We start from the raw sequence: 17,475 nt of genomic DNA, 5'->3' as shown, positions 1-17,475 counted from the left end.
CGGCCGCTGCCGGCTGCCATGTTTGGAAGGGCAGCGCTCCGGGTCGAAGCACCGCCCTGCGGAGGGAGCGCTTCCGCTACCGGCGCGGGCAGCGGCGCTTCCGGCGGGTGACCCTGTCGAGTCCTTCTGTGCGGCGGGAGCGCGATGGGGCAGCGCGGCGAGCCCGAGGTGAGCGCGGGGCGGCGCGGGGCCCGCACGGCTCCCCCGGCCGGGCAGGCGGGCCGTAACGCTGTGCTCTCTTGTCTTTTCGCAGGAGGAAGAGGAAGAGCTCGTGGTAAGACGGGGAGCCGCGGCGGGGACTCGCAGCAGCCAGGGGCGGCCGCCCGGGGTCGTCAGCGCCGACGAACAGGCTCGGGGGGCTCGGGCGGGGCCGCGCTGGGCCCGCGATCCGGAGCTCCGTGGGGAGGCCGGGCTGCGGTGTGGATGCGGGGCTCCCTCTTGAAGGGGCTCGGGGGGAGGCGGCGTGCGGGGCTGTCCCTGTGCTCACCGCAGCTCCGTGTCCGCAGGACCCCCTGACCACGTTGCGGGAGCAGTGCGAGCAGATAGAGCAATGCGTGAAGGCGCGGGAGCGGCTGGAGGTGTGTAACGAGCGGGTGTCCTCCCGCTCCCAGACTGAGGAGCAGTGCACTGAGGAGCTCTTCGACTTCCTGCACGCCAGGGACCACTGTGTAAGTGCAGCGGCTCTGAGCAGAGCTGCCTTCAGTCCCGCTTTCTTGTTTAATGTTTGGTTTCTCCTTGTTACAACAGATCTAGCTGGGATTCCGTATGTAACTAAAGAATTAAATAACTCAAACCCAGTGTTTGTACTCTGCAAATGGCACTTAGCTATTTCTGTCTTGCACTTGCCATTTTAAAGTTTAACCTTTTGAATCTGAGCTGAAGCTTTGTAAGGCATCTCAATAGCATTCTTGATGACTTTTTGCAGAACAAAAGCTGTGCAGCTGTGTGTATTGTTGGCCCAGAAAACCAAGAGACGACACCTTGCTGATTTCCATCTCTGAATTATTGCTGAGGGCTCTGTTTCTTTCCAGGTTGCTCACAAGCTTTTCAGTAAGCTGAAGTGAAAGGGGGCATGGTTGTCCATCTGCTTCCACAGCCGGTGCCAGTGGTTCCTGGATCACAGTTCTGCTTCCTGCAGTCCATCCTCTGTGCTGAGCATGAACGAAACGGCTTCCTGGCAGCCTGTCACTGCCTCTGTGCTCCTGGAAGATGTGCAGCTGTGCAAAAAAAAAAACCACCAACGTGTTGATGTTCTGTAATTTTCCATATTAAACATTGAGAGTTCCTGTGGAAGTGCCTTGTGTTTATTTCTTAGTTCTCGTGCTTCTGACTTGTCCTGGGTTAAGATGAAATCAGTGGGTGCCAGAGCCCAGTTAAGGATGGGAGAGTTTTCCTCACTTGTGGGAATGTGGTTTTTGTGCTGCCATGGTGGACAGCTGCTGCAGCTTAATCCCATGGGGAAGAACTTGTTTGTTGGAGCTGCAAAGATTATTCCTAAGCCCCTCAAGACCAGTGTTGTTCACACAGTATATTCTAAGTTCGACTGAAGGGAGTGACCCTTTTTTAGAAGAGAAAAGTTCATCCCCACCCTCAGGGGAAAGCTGTCACCTGTCCCTCACTGTCTCCTGCTTCTGCCAGCTGCTGGAAAAGCCTGGCAGCAGCCAGCTCTGCCTTCCTGCCCAAGAAACCAACCACGTGGCTGTGGAGGTGCACGGGGGTGGTTCAGCTACTCGAGCCCCGGTCAGGGTCACCTGCGGGGAGCTAAAGCCTTTCTGTGTGTGTTCCCAGCCCGTTCTGCTCACCCTGGGACTGCCCTGTCCGTGCTCTGCCTGCTCCTTTCCCTAGAGAGAATGTTTGGTAGGAGGAAAGCTAGGGTATCTCACGGCTATCCTTCAAAGTGGAATGAAAGCCACCACCTTATAAATTTGGCTGTTCTTTATCCATGTAGTGGTTCATGGTCCTTTTGCTGTCGGATCTCAGACTTTTATTGGGTTAAAGATACCATGTAAGTTCCAGTAGGTTTTGGTTATTGTTTTTTCCCCGGTGGCACAGGGCAGGGTCCAGCTGTGCCTGTGCAAAGCGCGTTTGTTGCCGCATCCTTCCCAGCAGGTGATGCCCAAACCCAGCTCAGTGATTACGGAACATTTAGGTCGGTCAGAGATCACTGAGTACGGCCCCGTTCCCCGAGCCCGGCCGCCCGCAGCCCTTCCCGGCCGCGCCCCGAGCGCTCCCCGGTCCCGCCCCGGAAGGCGAGCGGCGATGGCGGCGCTGGGCGGGCGCGGGCGGGCGGCGGCCGCGCTGCTGGGGCGGGCACCGGCACCGGCACCGGGAGCGGCGCCGCGCCGGCACCGGCACAAGGAGAAATGGGTGAGCCGGGCCGGGGCGGGACCGGCACAAGGAGAAATGGGTGAGCCGGGCCGGGGCGGGACCGGCACAAGGAGAAATGGGTGAGCCGGGCCGGGGCGGGACCGGGGCGCGGCACCGCACGGCACGGCGTGCATCCCGCTCTTGTCCCCGCTAACGCTATAGCACCCCGGTGCAAATCCCCTTCTCATCCCCCCATTTCACGCTGCACCCTCCTGCCGCCGCTCTGTGTGCAGCCGTGCCCACCCCGGGCCCCCAGCCACGTTTCGGCCATTCACAGAGTCCTGGAATCACGGAATGTGCTGATTTGGAAGGGATGCATCAGGATGCAGCTCCTGGCCCTGCACAGGACTCTCCCAACAGCCCCGCCCTGTGCCTGAGAGCATTGTCCAAATGCTTCTTGAACTCAGACAGGCTTGGTGTGGGACCCCCTTCCCTGGGGAGCCTCCTTCAGTGCCCAGCCCCGGTGTGGGTGAAAGCCTTTTCCTGTCATACAACAGAAGCCCCCCTGTCGCAGCTTCATGCCATTCACACTCACTCTCCAAAAAGTCCTCATGGACTTCTGGCAGCACAGAACCCAGTGCTGGATTCTCCCAGAAGAACATGAAGGCTGGGTGGGGAGGCTGGGTGTGGGGGCATCGAGATATTTTGTCTTTTTTACACTTTTGTTGTTTTTCCCCACCAGGCTGCCACGGCCCCACGCATCCCGGCCACGCGGCTGGCGCTGCACCACTTCGACACGAGCTACAGCCTGCACCTGGGGGCCCTGTGGCCCTCGGTCCGTGCTGGCCTGCTCTGTGAGCAGAAGTACGGGGCCCTCCTCAACAACTTCGCTGCTGCTGACCACGTTCTTGAAGAGCTGGAGCTTCTCGACGCCACCGATTTCATTTCTGAGGCTTCCCAGAAGATGCAGCAATGGCAGCGGGTTGCAGCTGTGGGGGAAGCGGCCTCAGGGTGCCAGGAGGGCTCTGGTGAGGGCAGGACTGGGATGCAGGCAGAAATGGTGACACAGGCAGAGATGTCCCCACCACTTTGCGCCTCCATCAGCTCCAAAATCAAGTGTTACACCTTCCCCAGGGGTGACATCACGCGCTTTCGCCCTGCACGGTGAGACATCCCTGACAGATCGCCCTGGTCTTTGCCAGCCTCGGGGGCTGCTTCCATATGTCACCATCCTCACTTCCAACTGCTCTTTTACTTTCTTTTCCCCTCCAACATTTGCTTTTGTTACGCAAACTGATGATTTCCAGGCCAGATGGTCTGGGGCTCCTCGACTATTACCTCATGGATGCAGCATCTCTCCTGCCTGTGCTGGCACTCAACGTGCAGCCAGATGACTTTGTCCTCGACCTCTGTGCGGCTCCGGGTGGGAAGACTCTGGCTCTGCTGCAGACTGGGTTTTGTGGTGAGTGGGGATGGGTGTTCCTGTGTGTAAAGCAGGGCTGGAGCAGTTTACTGCACCCATTCATGCCTGACCATTAATGATTCTGTGTGTAAGAGCTGGGAATCAGGTGTGTTTCTGCAGAAGTGACATTCCCATGTTCTGTCCTGTCAGGGCATCTGGCAGCCAATGACGTCTCCGTTTCCCGGACAAAGAGGCTGTACCAGATTCTCCATAGCTATGTCCCCAGAGAAGTCAGGGACACTGTGAGTGTCACGTCCTACGACGGAAGGGACTGGGACCAGGTGAAAGGAGGCACTTTCCATAAGGTATGCATTGGGAACTAGTGAAGATAAACCCATCAAGTTCACTTCCCCCCTCTTTTTGAGGAAGACAGGTTATCCTTCCATATAACTGTGTAGTTTTCTGTAATCATTAATGGAGAGAAGACCAAGCCACATAAGGAGTAATATTTCCTCCTGCTATCCCTTCCTGCAGGATCTGGGGCATTTGTGCATCTAGAGTTGTACCTTTACTAGCCTGTGTAACACCCTTTAGAGATCCTGTTCTTGTCCATCACCTGGAAAGGGTTAAATGTGAAGATTAGGTAATTCTGGCTTCTCAGCCACGTCCAGGCACAGGGGATGGGTTTGGTTTTCCAGGGGCTGGGTTGGGAACTCCAGGAGGCTGCAGCAGCAATGCCCCTGTGTGCTGCAGGAGCATTGCCAGGGACACACACAGAGCAGGGACATTAAATGAGGACATGAGTTAGTGCAGGATGTTTTCCACCGTTTTTGCACGTTCCAAAAATGCCAAAGCAGCCAGATGATTACAGTTCAGTGTGGTGCACACATGTGTTAGGGCACTGAGAGCTGTTGGCAGGGGTGGAGGAGGTGGGCTTGGGCCTGGCTGCAGGAGGGGACTCGCTGAGCTTGACCTGTGCAGGGGGCTGAGGTGGGACCTCTGCTGCTGCAGGTGCTGGTGGATGTGCCCTGCACGACAGACAGACACTCTGCCATGGAGGAGGACAACAACATCTTCCACAAGAGGCGAACCAAAGAGCGTCAGATGTTGCCCATGCTGCAGCTGCAGCTGCTGATGTGAGTGAGCTCGGCTGTGTTGTGTTCCCTGAAACCTCTTCTTACTCTGTCCCCAACTGGGAAGTGTGGAAACCACAGTTTGTGTAGTTTTCTGGCAATAGTTGGAACACATGAAATCACAGTAAGTATAAGAAAGTGCAGATGTTCTTGGTCAGATCACCAAGGTCTGACCCCCTTGTCCTTCTGTCCCCAGTAGCAGTGGTAGAATATAGGGAGAAGGTCTAAGGAACAGGATGGGTATATTTGTTTTGGGTGGTGATCTCCTGGGTCCTGGCAGTCAGCCCTGGAGTATTCCTGAGTGCCCACCTATCCCAGGACACGGGAGGACATGTGGTGCTGGGAAGTGCCACAGCTTGTCACTGTGTGCTGTGGCAACAAGGAAGCAGATTAGAGTCCCATGGCAGCACTTGAACTGCAAGAATCTCTTCCCCTGTACATGTATCCCATTCCTTTGGATGTGACTGCAGGATTACAGCTTCCAGCTGCTCTGCAGTAGCATCTCCCACGGAGTTCATTGGGGGTTGTCTGTCACTGCCTATGAGTTCCCTGTTGCCTTCCCAGTTTTGGTGGGTGGGGATGTCCCTCGGTGTCCCTCCCTGGTGACCGTGTGTGTTTCCCTGTGCTGCAGGGCTGGGATCCTGGCGGCCAGGCCGGGAGGAGCTGTGGTGTATTCCACATGCTCGCTGTCCCCGCTGCAGAACGAGTGCGTGGTGGAGAGGGCTCTGGACCTGGCACGAGCCCAGTTCAACATCTGCCTCCACCCAGAGGACTTGAGCCACTTCAGAACGCTCTTCCAGGACACGTTTTCCTTCTTCTTGGACTGCCAGCTTGGGGAGCTTGTCCTGCCTCACCTCACAGCCAACTTTGGGCCCATGTATTTCTGCAAATTACGTCGGGTGTAGAAGGGGCAGCAGAATGTGTCTGTCTGCTGTCAGGAAATAACACAATATTTAAGGGAAAGCAGAGCTGCTTTATATTTATTTTTCTTTCTAAAATGTCCCAAAGGAAGCCTGCTTTTTTACTGCAGACATGGGGAATAAATGAGAAAGACCTGCTGTGGTGTTTCCTGAATACTTATCTGTTTGAGACCGAGGTGTTTAATCTAAGAAAGAGAGAGAGGTCTTATCAGAGGGAGCAATTTATCCATCTGTGTGGGATGGGATAAATGGCCCTGCTCTCTTCCTCCTGTCTGACTGCTTTGATCCTGCATGAGCAGGTTTGGGTTAACAAACACCATCTGGGGATCTCAGCCTTTCTGTCCCAGATTTTACCATCTGCACAAATGAGTTGCATCTGTCTATGCTTATCTCTTGCCTTCAGAGAGAGCAGCCTGAGGTCCTGAAAGCAGAGGCTTCTAAGAGAGGGGTTGGAAATGTGTTTGGGATGCTGGAGATGTGGTGCTGTGGAGAGGCCAGTGACTGCTGCTGTCCCTCACAGCTAGCAAGGCTGTGGATAAGTGTGAATTTTCCCATGCTAGATGCCATTTAATGTCTAGTGAGCAGGTGTTTGTATGATTTTGAGTAGTAACTTTGTTTATAGAATCATCACCATCAGTGAAGGATTACTGGAATTTATCATGGGAGTTGCTGAATAGTTACGTTTTTATTTTTGTGAGCAAATTACAGTGGTGGGAAGTGATGGGCACGGCTGTATTCCTCATGGGGCAGCCCATAGTTCCATCCATACGAAGTTACTCCACTGCCAGCAAGAAAACACTATTGAACTTCTCTAATCCTTTCCTCTCAGCACCACCCTGCTTCTGCAGGAGGCAGCACTGGTGGAAACAGGCGTGAACCCACATCCATGGCCATCCATCCTTGCTGGAAGTGCAGTTCCTGGATTTAGCACTGTTTGAACCTATCCTAAGCCAGTCCTGCAGGGCATCTGCAGGGTTCCTTACAGGATCTGTGTTTGTTGGCAAGGAGAGGGGTCAGGAGGTGGTGTTTCCTCGCTCCTCCCCTCCCCAGTGCAGTCTCTGCACTGCTGCTGGCAGTCGTGCAGCACCGTCCCTTCTCCTTGGGGGCCATGGTGACTTATGCCACTCTCCTGTCACGGCTGAGGGTCTCCACCTCCTTCATGAAGCGCAGGCACAGCTCCTCCTGCCACGGCAGGGCCACACACTGCACGGCCACGGGCATCCCCACGGCTCCTGACACAGCCTGCAGCGGGGGCACCAGCAGTGAGGGGCCACCCAGGGACCCCTCGCACCTCCAGCAGATTTTGGGAGCTTGGTTTAGGCCTGTGACTCATCCCACAGGGTGGGGAGGTTGGAGTTTGAGCCCTGTTAGTGTGCTGGGCAGAGGGATGGCTTTTGCTCTTCTCTGATGGGAATGGTTGTCAAATCTTGGGTGATGTGTTTGAGACACCTTCCCCACACACACCCCAGCCAGCTCTGCCTTGAGCTGTCTTGTAGGCAGATCCCTTTTCCTTCAGCATCCTCATTCCTGACCCATGCTCCACTGACAGCCTGGGCCTGGTTGAAGGCAACGTGGAGCAGGAGGAAAGTGCAGTGCAGTGCTGTGGGCTGTGGCTGTTGCAAGGACCTGCTCCCAGAAGCTTTGCTACATGACTCCTTGCTGGCTTCAGCCTGCCCAGCCTGTGGGAGATCCTTTAGTGCCCTCCAAACTTAGTGACTTACCTGTCAGGGGCTTGGGAGAAGAGCAAGGGGTGTGTTCAAGGTGGGTTTGGGGATTAGCAAGGGGTGTATAAAGAAGTTATGAATTTTTTTGCACCATGCCCATACGGATGGAGATATTTAGAGCCCCTGATATCATCAAAACTGTTACCTGAACACACACAGCAGTCTCTGTTCCACCACTCGCCCTACCTGTTTCAGTGTCCGGTCCCAGGGGTCATCACAGCATCCTTTGTAAAGCTTTAGCTCTTCCTCATCCGCCTCTGTCACGGTGCTGACGGGGACAACCCCGGCGGGGAAGTTCAAGACGTTGTACAGCATGGTGGAGGAGATGGCAGCTGAGAGAAGCAGGAGAGGATGCAGGCAGTCACAGCCTCCTGCCTTCAAACTTACACATTCCATATCAGAGAGCTCTTTGTAGTTACTTTTCCTTCCTAATTCCCATGAAATGCTTGGGTGGGCAGTGAAGCTCCATGGTCGTGGATGTTTCCCTCCAGTCTCAGCCACTGTGTTTCTCTGCCCTCCTGGGAAGGCCCCAGGCTCACTCACCAAGGAGTTTCCTGGGGTATCCTATGGTGAAGGCAGGTCCCAGGACAGGGCACAGCACCACGTCCAGCTGGAGTTCCTGCCACTGGCTGATGAACTGGGAGCGGTATACCTGGGGAGGAGAGGAGCCATGGCCATGCCTGGAGCTTCTCAGTCTCTCCAGGCACAACTGAGGAGGCAGCAGCAGGCAGAGGTGCTCAAGGGATGAGGCAGAGGAGCCTGTGTTTGCCTCCACTGCATGTGGCCAGGAATTTGAAAGGTCCCACTCTGGCCATGCCCACTCCCAGGACAGCCTTCACTGTGCCTGGGCATGAGCACTGCAGGCAACCACTGAAGTTCTGTCTGGGCTGACTCCAAAGCCCATCCACCCCATTCCTATCATTCTTTGTGCCTTTCCTTCCATCCTGTCTCCTCCCCAGCAGCCCCTCCCCTGCACAACTCCTTTCCCAACCGATGACTCTCTCTGACCCGGTGCTTGCCACAAAGCCTCAACTTGCAGCCAAAGAGGAAAGTCCTCAAAACAAACCTGTACTTGATGGTGATGATCCCACATCTCCTCCACTGACCTGCAAGTGGAAATCATAGCAACATCTTTAAGATGTAAGAGGGGGAGGAATTGCTTAAATAGTCCTCTGGGTTGATAAGCCCTGGTGATTTTAGCAATTGCTTGAAACAATACAGCTTTCACAATCTTCCTAAAGTTTCCTTTGGCATCTGGCCAAGCAATTAAGCAGCACATGTCTGGAAGTGCTGGAGAGAAGGTTTTCCTGATGGGCCTGGATTTAATACTCATCTCTTCCACAGGCTTCCTGTAATGACCTTATCCACTCAAGTGCCCCATTCCTGTCAGGATATCGCTAGGGGCAGTGAAGCCATGTCCAGCAATGAGGGACAGCCCCTGCAGAGAGCAGATCACAGCCTGTTGTGAATCCAGTCCCCCCCAGCCAAGGACACCTAGAGGAGAAGGTGTCACCCATTTCCACGGACATCCCCGGGGACAATTCCATCTTACCTCATTCCAGCCATGGAGCTCAGGTAGTCAGCCAGGCGGGGAAACTGGAAAGGCACGAGGTTCCTTAGGGACATGAGGTGGGGCTGCAGTAACTGGTGTCACCCCAGGAAGCCCCTGCTCCTATCCTGAGGGACAGGGACTCACCAGAGGTTTAAGAAGCAGAGCCAGCAGCTTCTTCACCAGCCTTGGCATCTTGCAGGAATTCACCTGTGGTTTCAAGCCTGGATCCACAATATTTCCTGTGCTGAGAGATGACAAGAGGGTGGGGTGATTTCAGAGAAGCTGTTTGCCCTTTCTCAGAGACATGAGTGTTGCCTGTTTGGGGTAGGACACCTGGGCTCTTTGTGCCTGTGCCATGCTCATGGCATAGGGATGGAGGTGTTGGCAGCACTGCTGCCAGAGTGCTCCTACTTACAACACATCCAACCAGGCACGGCCTCCATCGGCAAAAAAGGTCTTCATAAACAGTTCAGTCATGACATAGGGGATCCGAGGGGGAGAGAAGGGCACCAGCTGCACCAAAACACAAGATTATGTGGCAGCCTGGGGATGTGAATAGTTTCCAAGACCCAAATGTGGATAATCCTCAGAGGCAGAGAAGCACTTCCCTGGGCTCCGTGTGCCAAGAGAAGCCCTGGTTCAACCCTTTTCCATCCAATAATCTCCCCACGAGATTATTCCTGCTGATTGCCCATGGGATGCACTTCTCCCTTAGGCAGAGGGGTCTCTGCCTCGTGTCATGTGGCTGGAGTAACATAATCCCATGCCTCAGCCAGGTCATTTTTCCCACAGGTGTGCTTGGGAGCTGTGTTTGGTTTCTGAAGGGTGCTTTCCTCAGTGAGGAGCGAGGCTGGGGACACCCTGGGGAGAAGAGCAGGGGGTGGTGGTGCTCACCTGGTGCCCAGCTGCCTGCAGAGCATGCCTGGTTTCCTTCACTGCCCTCCTCATGCAGGGGGGCAGAGGGAAGTAGCCGTCGGTGTCGTAGTACCCAACCCGCAGGGGAGTGGAGCTGGAGTACACCTGGAGCAAGGAGACGCCAGTTATCATTCCTATTCTGTGGAAACCCAGGGCACCAGGAATATTTCTCTGTCTGCCCTGGGGTGCCCTGACCCCCAGGGGAGCACTGACTTTGACCCTCATTCATGGAGAAAGATTCCTAGATGTCATAGACTGGAATCCACAGAAGTGTGGAATAGATTGTAGAGAGCAGTGTAGGTACATCACTTGGTGAGAAATTTGGGGTTTGGGAGTTTTAGTATGTTGTGGATGGAAGAAAGATGGAGGGCACAGGGTGTCCTCCTGGGTTTCTTCTTCATGCTTCCTCTTTCTTCTTCATGGGTTTGGGTGGCATTTTGTAATTGGACAGAAAAGTCAGCATTGCAGCTCTGTGGGAACAATTATTGGGTTAAAAGGGAAAATAATCCAGGTGTCAGTTCTTAATTGGATAGTTTAGTCTTAAAAGACCTTTAACAAGAGACTGTTGGCCATTTTGTGCCTTCTAATGAAAAGCTGCTGAACTCACAGTAGTGAGACTGTTTTACTGATAAGAAATAACAAACACCTGAGTCTGAACATGAACTGCTGTCTGACATGCCTTCAGTCCAGACCCAGAGAAACCAATGACTGCTACCCCCACACTATTCCTAATGGGATTGCTGTGAAAATCCCTTAGACATACACCATTGACCAGGTCTGGGACTAAGACTGGATGCAGTGGGAGGGTCTCCCCTACTCCTTGTATTTCCCTATTAAATTCTTAGATCTGAGCTGTTGGCCAGTCTGGGACTAGGATTGGACTCAGCTGTACCTAGGCTCTGTCAGGAGTTTAGAAAGCAAGGGGGTCCTTTCTGAACCTTGTGACTCAATGGGAAGGTCCTCCCTGCCTTTTACATCCCCAGTCTGCAGGCAAATCATTCCTAAGTGACACTAAGCTGATTTTCCTTTGTGCTCCATCTTCAGAATAAGTAACAGAGTGAACCCTGTCATTGAACTTTGTCACCCTTTTGCAAATTTGTATTAAACCCTGCTTTTTGTAGTGCCTTTGACAGTGATTCTTTAGGTGACCTAAATCTCTCATTTGTGACACCCACCCTGCTGGGGGAAGGTCTGCTCCCACAGTGACACCCTCTGCAGAAGGGGGAAAGATCTCCAAATGCTAAGGAGTGACTAATATTCTGGTTTGCTGTTTATGGTTGCCCCTTCCAAATGTCTACCCCTGCCTTTTTCTCCCGGCCCCCCTCCAGGAGGAGCACAGCCACTCCAGACAAGTGGATTCAACCACTGCTAAAAAGTGTGGAGGTGGAAAAACCTCCTGAAGCTGGTCTGCTGCAGAGAGAAAGGGAATACCCTCAGTCAAGAGATTTGCTGCAGCAGTTCCTGCTCCTGTCTCACCTTCCCCTAAGATCTCCAGCTATTTGCTCCTAGTGGTGCCTTCTTCCCTGCTCTTTCTGGATCCTCTCAATTCAACAAGCTGCATTCCAGCTGAGAAGACAGGATAACTACTGATTTGCCTGGATAACTACTGATTTGCCTGATTTTTTCAAATGAGAATTATGAATTGTGCCCTCAAAGAGAGCTCTTTTACTGAAAACCAGTCCTGTAAAGATAACTGGAGCCTTCAGGAGGGCATGTGGCACCCTGGAAGGAGCCAGGGCTTGCTGAGTGAGGGCCTCACCTCCTCGTTGAAGGGGATGGGGGGCACGCTGGGGTCCAGCTGGAACATCTCCTGGCACAGCAGAGCCTTCATGCACAGGGCCAGGCTGTCCACATCCCTTGCCATGGGCCCCAGGGCACAAGGGACTGCATGGGACAAGAGCAAACACCACACTGAGCAGATGGATGTGCCAAACCCCAGACCACCCCTCTGCACAGCCACAGCAGGGTGGGCAGGCAATGAGGGAAGTTCCAGATGGACTCCAGACAGGCCTTTCTTGTCTCAGGTTTTCTTCTGGCCCACAGGAGAACATCAGGCTCTTCACAGGACATAGGGAAAAGGAATTTAAAATTCAGGTACCTGCCAGGATGCCATTGACAGGGCCAGTCACTCCAGACAGGCTATGGGAAAAGAAGAAGTACATTGTCATTCCAGTAATGGGAAATATTCACAACATGTTTGAAAAGCATATGGAGTCTCCAGCTCAGGACAAGGAACAGAAGGAAATGATTTCAAAAATTTGAATTGAGTAGTGTCACTGTGATATTTTATGAAAAATCTCTTCGTGAAGATTTCTTCTCCTGGGAAGCTGAGAAGCTTCAGCTTCTCCCTGTTTTGCTGCTTTAGAACATGATTTGGAGAATTGTTTACCAAACATGTCAATTGTTTTTAATTAATAGCCAATCACAGCCAGCTGTGTCGGACTCTCTGAGTCTGTCACAAGTTTTTATTATTCATTCCTTTTTAACTTTCTGATGTATCTTTTTCTTTAGTATAGTTTTAGTATATCATTATAATATAATGTAATGTAATGTAATGTATTATAATATAACATAACATAACATATATCATATCATAATAAATCAGCCTTCTGAGAACTTAGAGTCAAATTCTCATCTCTCACCTCATCCTGGGGACCCACCAACAACATGGAGTAGTTCAAACCAGGAAATTTTGGCCAAAAAATAAGCAAATCTAAACCCCAACGGATCTTAGTTTTGGTTTAACCAAAACTGTTCCATTTTGGCATTATTTAACCCCTTTAACTGCCTTTTACTTTTAACTCCAGGCTAGATTTACAATGGAAACCTGCCCGTTTCCCACTAAATCTAACCATGCCATCTCCTGGCAGAGGTTTGGAGCAAAGCAAGCCACCCTTTAAGATCCACCCTGTCTCCTCCCTCCAAGTACCCACCCAGCCCAGCCTGAGCAGGGCAGGGTTGGAGGGCAGCCCCAGCACCCACCTGAGCCTCTGAGCCGTGGGTTTGAGGCCACAGAGCCCGCAGAAGCTGGAGGGCAGGCGGATGCTGCCGCCCACGTCGGAGCCCATGCCCAGGATGGAGCCTCCCCCGGCAATCAGAGCCCCCTCCCCTCCCGAGGAGCCCCCGGGGCTCCTCTGGGGGTTCAGAGGGTTCAAGGTCTGCCCAAAGATGGGGTTGCTGCATTCGTAGCTGCGGAGAAGAAAGCCAGGAAAGAGGCTGTGAGGAGCTGCCAGTGCCTTGGGTTTGTTTGTTTTGCTTTGCAGAGAGCCTGTGTGGCACAGCTGACCCCATCCTGTCCTGTAAATCCCTCAGGACACAGCTCATTCCCACGAGCCTCTGCTCTCCCTCCCATGCACAAGTGCACTTGATTTCTCTTATCTCATGGTAGGCTTTTTCCCCTCTTTATCTTTTATCTGACAGCTTTTTCAGTTGAGATTGTTGCCAGATAATGGAAAAGGGACTCTCCAGGACATGTCTCAGGAGCCTGTCCAGGGCCCTACAGGCTGGGATTTTCCTTCAGAAGCACAACCAGGTTTTTAACGATGTGTGTCACCTGAAGAGGGATTGTGGCACATTGGTCATTGCAAATGGGATGGCCCCTTGTCTCTTCAGGACCTTGACCAGGACACTGTCCTCCTCCATCAGAGTGCCCAGGCACTGCACCAGCCCACAGGTTGCCAAGTGCCCCTGCAGAGAGGAGAAGTGACAAGGGACACAGTCAATGCAGTTCCCTTGCTTTTTTGGAAGGATCCTCTGGCGTTCCTTCAGGGGTTGTGTGTTTGGCACCAACCCACTCCCTTGAGAGCCCTTGCTTGAAGGATTCCCTCTCCTTCCATCCTTGGCAGAGGGCTGCCAAGCACTCACTGGGTTAGAGCTTCTCCTGAAGCTCTCCTTGCTCTTTTCCTTGCTCCTTTTCTCCCCTGACCCAAACGCAGCTCCATACTCCACAGGTTCACTAGCTCAGGATCAAACCCAGCATCCTGCTGTCCAAGTGAATCCACTAGTGGATGTTCAGGGCAGGAATAATCCCAGGTAAACAAAATGTGTGAGCTTTTTTCAGTTAGCCTTTGGTATTTGGGGCTCAACTTTAGTGCAGCCTGTACTGTGTCAAGTATTTTCATGACTGTGTCATGATTTCTCAGAGGAGAAATCATTTGTGTCTTTAACTATTCATCCCTGGTTTTTCTCTGCTGATGGAGGTTTGTGCTGCTTTTGGCTGGGCTAGAGTTATTTTCTTCACAGTAGCTACTACAGGGCTGTGTTTTGGATTTTGTGCTGTAAACAGTGTTGATAACACAGGGATGTTATTGTTACCACTGAGCAGGGCTTGCACAGAGCTCACACTGCTTCACCAGTGAGCAGGCTGGGGGTGCACAGCTGGGAGGGGACAGTCAGGACAGCTGACCCCAAGTGACCAGAGGTACATTCCATGCCATATGGAGTCATGCTCAGCACATAAAGCTGGGGGAAGAAGAAGGAAGGGGAGATGTTTGTGGTGATGGTAACTGGGAAACTTGGGGCTTCCCAGTTACCAACAGACATGATGGAGCCCTGCTCTCCCGGGGGTGGCTGAACACCTGCCTGCCCATGGGATGTTACTTGTTTTGCTTTCCTTGTGTGCAGAGTTTACCTACAAAACTGTCTTTATCTCAACCCAAAGGTTTTCTCACTTTAACCCTTTCTATTCTCCCTCCCACATCCCACCAGGTGTGGGGTGAGTGAGTGAGTGAGTGAGTGAGTGAGTGAGTGAGTGAGTGAGTGAGTGCCCACTGGGCTGCAGCTGCCTCAGACACAGCCAGGTTTCCTGTGATGCAATCAGGGAGGGATTGGGCCCCTTCCCCATTCTCCGTCTCCCACCACTTCCCCACCCACACTGGGACATCCAGAAGCACAGAGGGGAGAACCTTGTGGCCGATGTGGTCCTTGATGCTGACGGGGATGCCGTAGAGCAGCCCTTTCTCCTTGCGCCGCTCTATTTCCTGGAGCTGCTCCTCACACTCTGGGATAAAGTGTCGCAAGCAGTTTGTCTGCTGGGTCACTTCCAGGGCCTTTGTTGGGAACAGGTGATGGATAAGAACAGCATCATTACACAGCTGCATTCAGCTGCTACCTTGATTTACAAAATACAGCCTGAATAACCCCCTCCCCAGAGCATCCCAGCTCAAGCCATCTCAGAGGATCTGGCCCAGGAGACAGAGCATGTTTTTCTCTCAATAGCTCCTGTATTAAAGGCTGGTCATAATCCAGCTCCAACGAGCCTTTTCAGCCACCAGCACACACACCATGGCATGGAGAATGTAAAAGATTTGCTTTGTCCATCTCACTGTGGATGGACACTCACCTTCTCTAAGTAGGTGTAGAGGACGGTCCTGGGGGACAGAGATCCTTCCTGGAGTCTTCCAGTGAGTTCCAGCAGGGGCAGGGACAGAATGGCATCTGTCTGGACACTGGGCACCTGCAGAGGGAAGGTGAGGGGGATCCAGGGCAGCAACTCCAGTTATGTAGCAGTGTGGAAAATTGATGGTGTTTGCTGCTACCTCCCGAAAGCATCTTCTGAGGAAGCTGCTCATGCAGGCACAGTCACTCAATCCACACTCACACCACAGCTAGGTCAGCAAGGAAGGACAGAAAGGGTCTCTGTAAGAGTTCCAGCAGGGTTTATTGTAGAGCCATGCTGAAGGAGCCCAGGGACAGAAGATGAGAAACCAGTGCAATGCCCCGGGTTAAGTGTGGGGTCAGGAACCAATGGTCTGTGGGCACAGGGGCAGCACCAGGGCAGGGCAAAGGGCAGTGACCTACAGGGAAAGGGCAGAGTAACACCGTGCTGCAGAGCACCATGGAGAAGCCCCTTTTGCTCGCCCCAAGCACTGAGGCATACTCTAAACCTGTGGCAAATTCTTCCAGGACATTACCCTAGAAATTCCCCTAAAAGGCTCAAAGGCCTCCCCACAGTTGCCCTTTGGCTCGGGGGATAAGGCTGTTGAGTTTTGTCAGCATTATCACCAGAGCTTGCTGGAAAGGCACATCCTGCATGTGGGGGCTCAGACCTTGAGCTGCCAAGTGTTTTATCCTGAGTTTGGATATCACAAACAGGATGCAAACGCAGGAACCCAGGTGTTGAAGGGATTTTTCCTTCCACTGCAGCAGAGGACATGGCAGTGCCTTCCTCCTGTCACAGTGGGAGTTAGCCACTGACCAAGACATAACCTCAGCTGAGCAAACACTGCCTGGGGCAGAAGGTACCAAAGTCCTTGCACACGAGTCTCAGGCTGTCCTTTCATCCCTCAAAACAGATACAGGCAGTGCAGGACAGCCTGGGCTCAGAGCAAGCATTTAACAGCTCAAACCCATCAAACTGCAAGGAAGGCAGCAGGGACTCAGTCTTCTTTACTCAGGTAAAGAAGACTGGTAGTTCTCAGTGCCACCAGGTTTTTGGAGGTTTTCTATAATATCTTTATATTTATATAGATCTATATTTAAGAAAAAAAGGTTGTAGTTGTATGTATCACGTGTAGCTGGTACTCTTTATCTCCAGGTGAATTACCTGTATAAACACGAGCTGGTTTACTCAGTGTGTCCTCAGAAGTGAATGGAGCAGAAAGGAAAGGGGGTTAGAAATGATGTTGCAGTAGAATCCAGGGCTGTGCTGGGTGGATGCCTGGCTCAGCCACCCCCCTGTCACGTCCCGGTTGCTCCCAGGGGACACTGAAAACCCTGTGTTTATTAAAGTCAGACCAGGCACCTTCTGGGCAGCCTGATGGGAGGTGCCACTGCCTGAGAATGTTGCTTTTGGAGACACCCCTAGAGCTGTCCCAAAGCCAAGTTTTAGAGCCAAAGGCAGAGGAGTGTGAACAGATGTGCAAACTTAGAGTTAAGCAGAGGAAAATCTTTCTTGCTTCTACCCATTGTTGGCAAGAGACATTTCCAGATCATTAAAGAATTGGGGTTTGGATCAATGAAGATCCAGTGCACCATCACCTGTGTTGTTCAAAAACCTCTTCTCAGTGAGTAATTCACATTCCCCAAGCTGTAGACTCCCACCACACTCATCCAGCTTGAGGAGAGCAGTGATCTCCCTTTCTCCCAAGGCAGCCTTTCCTTTTGCTGAGGGCTGCTGGCACATCTGCTCCTAATAAAAGCTGGAAGGAGGAGCTGAAGGACAGCATCAGCAGACACCCCAGTGGGACTCAGCCCCCCGAGGAGGATGGTTTACCTGCTCCCTGAACTGCTGGACAGCCTTTGCCATCTTCTTCAAGCCCTCATCCCGGGTCCTCCGAGCCTCTTCCATTTTCTTCTGGATCCTCTTTGTGCCCAGCCATTTCCAGAGCCCCAGGGCTGCCAGGGAGCCCCCGAGCAGGGCGAGGGCAGCACAGGTGTCCCCCTTCCCCTCTGGCAGGAGCTGTCTCAGCTGCTGCTGCGGGATCATCCCGTGCACCTCTGGGCTCCGGGGACGCAGTGAGAAGGAAAAGCAAGGCAGGTGCAGGAGACCTTCCCTGGCTCCCCAGGCCCATCCCTCCCCCCA

General features: G+C 52.9%; 3 protein-coding genes across 3 annotated transcripts; 2 read left to right on the top strand and 1 right to left on the bottom strand.

The window, feature by feature from the left end:
* Positions 1 to 32: 32 nt before the first annotated feature.
* Positions 33 to 1,293, top strand: LOC132330990 (cytochrome b-c1 complex subunit 6, mitochondrial). Its single transcript, XM_059853900.1, has 4 exons — positions 33 to 168; positions 254 to 274; positions 507 to 668; positions 1,032 to 1,293. Exons 1-4 carry the CDS (start codon positions 145 to 147, stop codon positions 1,062 to 1,064), a joined length of 240 nt encoding a protein of 79 aa, XP_059709883.1. The 5' UTR covers positions 33 to 144; the 3' UTR covers positions 1,065 to 1,293.
* A 966-nt stretch (positions 1,294 to 2,259) lies between these two features.
* On the top strand, positions 2,260 to 5,900 carry NSUN4 (NOP2/Sun RNA methyltransferase 4). Its single transcript, XM_059853891.1, has 6 exons — positions 2,260 to 2,367; positions 3,050 to 3,471; positions 3,615 to 3,769; positions 3,920 to 4,074; positions 4,721 to 4,845; positions 5,474 to 5,900. Exons 1-6 carry the CDS (start codon positions 2,260 to 2,262, stop codon positions 5,745 to 5,747), a joined length of 1,239 nt encoding a protein of 412 aa, XP_059709874.1. The 3' UTR covers positions 5,748 to 5,900.
* Positions 5,901 to 6,415: 515 nt separating this feature from the next.
* Positions 6,416 to 17,475, bottom strand: LOC132330985 (vitamin D3 hydroxylase-associated protein-like). The gene is made up of 15 exons (XM_059853890.1): positions 17,167 to 17,475; positions 15,295 to 15,408; positions 14,858 to 15,001; positions 13,507 to 13,640; positions 12,936 to 13,142; positions 12,052 to 12,092; positions 11,713 to 11,837; positions 9,933 to 10,058; positions 9,454 to 9,551; positions 9,183 to 9,282; positions 9,039 to 9,082; positions 8,553 to 8,592; positions 8,030 to 8,138; positions 7,673 to 7,818; positions 6,416 to 7,004 (listed from the first exon to the last, which is right to left on the bottom strand). Exons 1-15 carry the CDS (start codon positions 17,377 to 17,379, stop codon positions 6,879 to 6,881), a joined length of 1,767 nt encoding a protein of 588 aa, XP_059709873.1. The 5' UTR covers positions 17,380 to 17,475; the 3' UTR covers positions 6,416 to 6,878.

Source organism: Haemorhous mexicanus, chromosome 9 (assembly GCF_027477595.1).
Source record: "Haemorhous mexicanus isolate bHaeMex1 chromosome 9, bHaeMex1.pri, whole genome shotgun sequence".
NCBI lineage: Eukaryota > Metazoa > Chordata > Aves > Passeriformes > Fringillidae > Haemorhous > Haemorhous mexicanus.
The sequence above is the reverse complement of the archived record's forward strand: the minus strand, read 5'-3'. Positions and strand labels throughout refer to the sequence as shown.

Bases quoted from the DNA above. Each gene is read 5' to 3' on its own strand.
- LOC132330990 (XM_059853900.1), top strand. From the start codon at position 145: ATGGGGCAGCGCGGCGAGCCCGAG. The intron at 169-253 runs GTGAGCGCGGGG...GTCTTTTCGCAG, and splicing joins GGCAGCGCGGCGAGCCCGAG to GAGGAAGAGGAAGAGCTCGT. The intron at 275-506 runs GTAAGACGGGGA...CCGTGTCCGCAG, and splicing joins AGGAAGAGGAAGAGCTCGTG to GACCCCCTGACCACGTTGCG.
- NSUN4 (XM_059853891.1), top strand. From the start codon at position 2,260: ATGGCGGCGCTGGGCGGGCGCGGGCGGGCGGCGGCCGCGCTGCTGGGG. The intron at 2,368-3,049 runs GTGAGCCGGGCC...TTTCCCCACCAG, and splicing joins ACCGGCACAAGGAGAAATGG to GCTGCCACGGCCCCACGCAT. The intron at 3,770-3,919 runs GTGAGTGGGGAT...CTGTCCTGTCAG, and splicing joins GCTGCAGACTGGGTTTTGTG to GGCATCTGGCAGCCAATGAC.
- LOC132330985 (XM_059853890.1), bottom strand. From the start codon at position 17,379: ATGATCCCGCAGCAGCAGCTGAGACAGCTCCTGCCAGAGGGGAAGGGG. The intron at 13,641-14,857 runs GTTCTCCCCTCT...TCCTCTCTGCAG, and splicing joins AGGACCACATCGGCCACAAG to GGGCACTTGGCAACCTGTGG. The intron at 11,838-12,051 runs GTACCTGAATTT...TGTCCCATGCAG, and splicing joins TGTCAATGGCATCCTGGCAG to TCCCTTGTGCCCTGGGGCCC.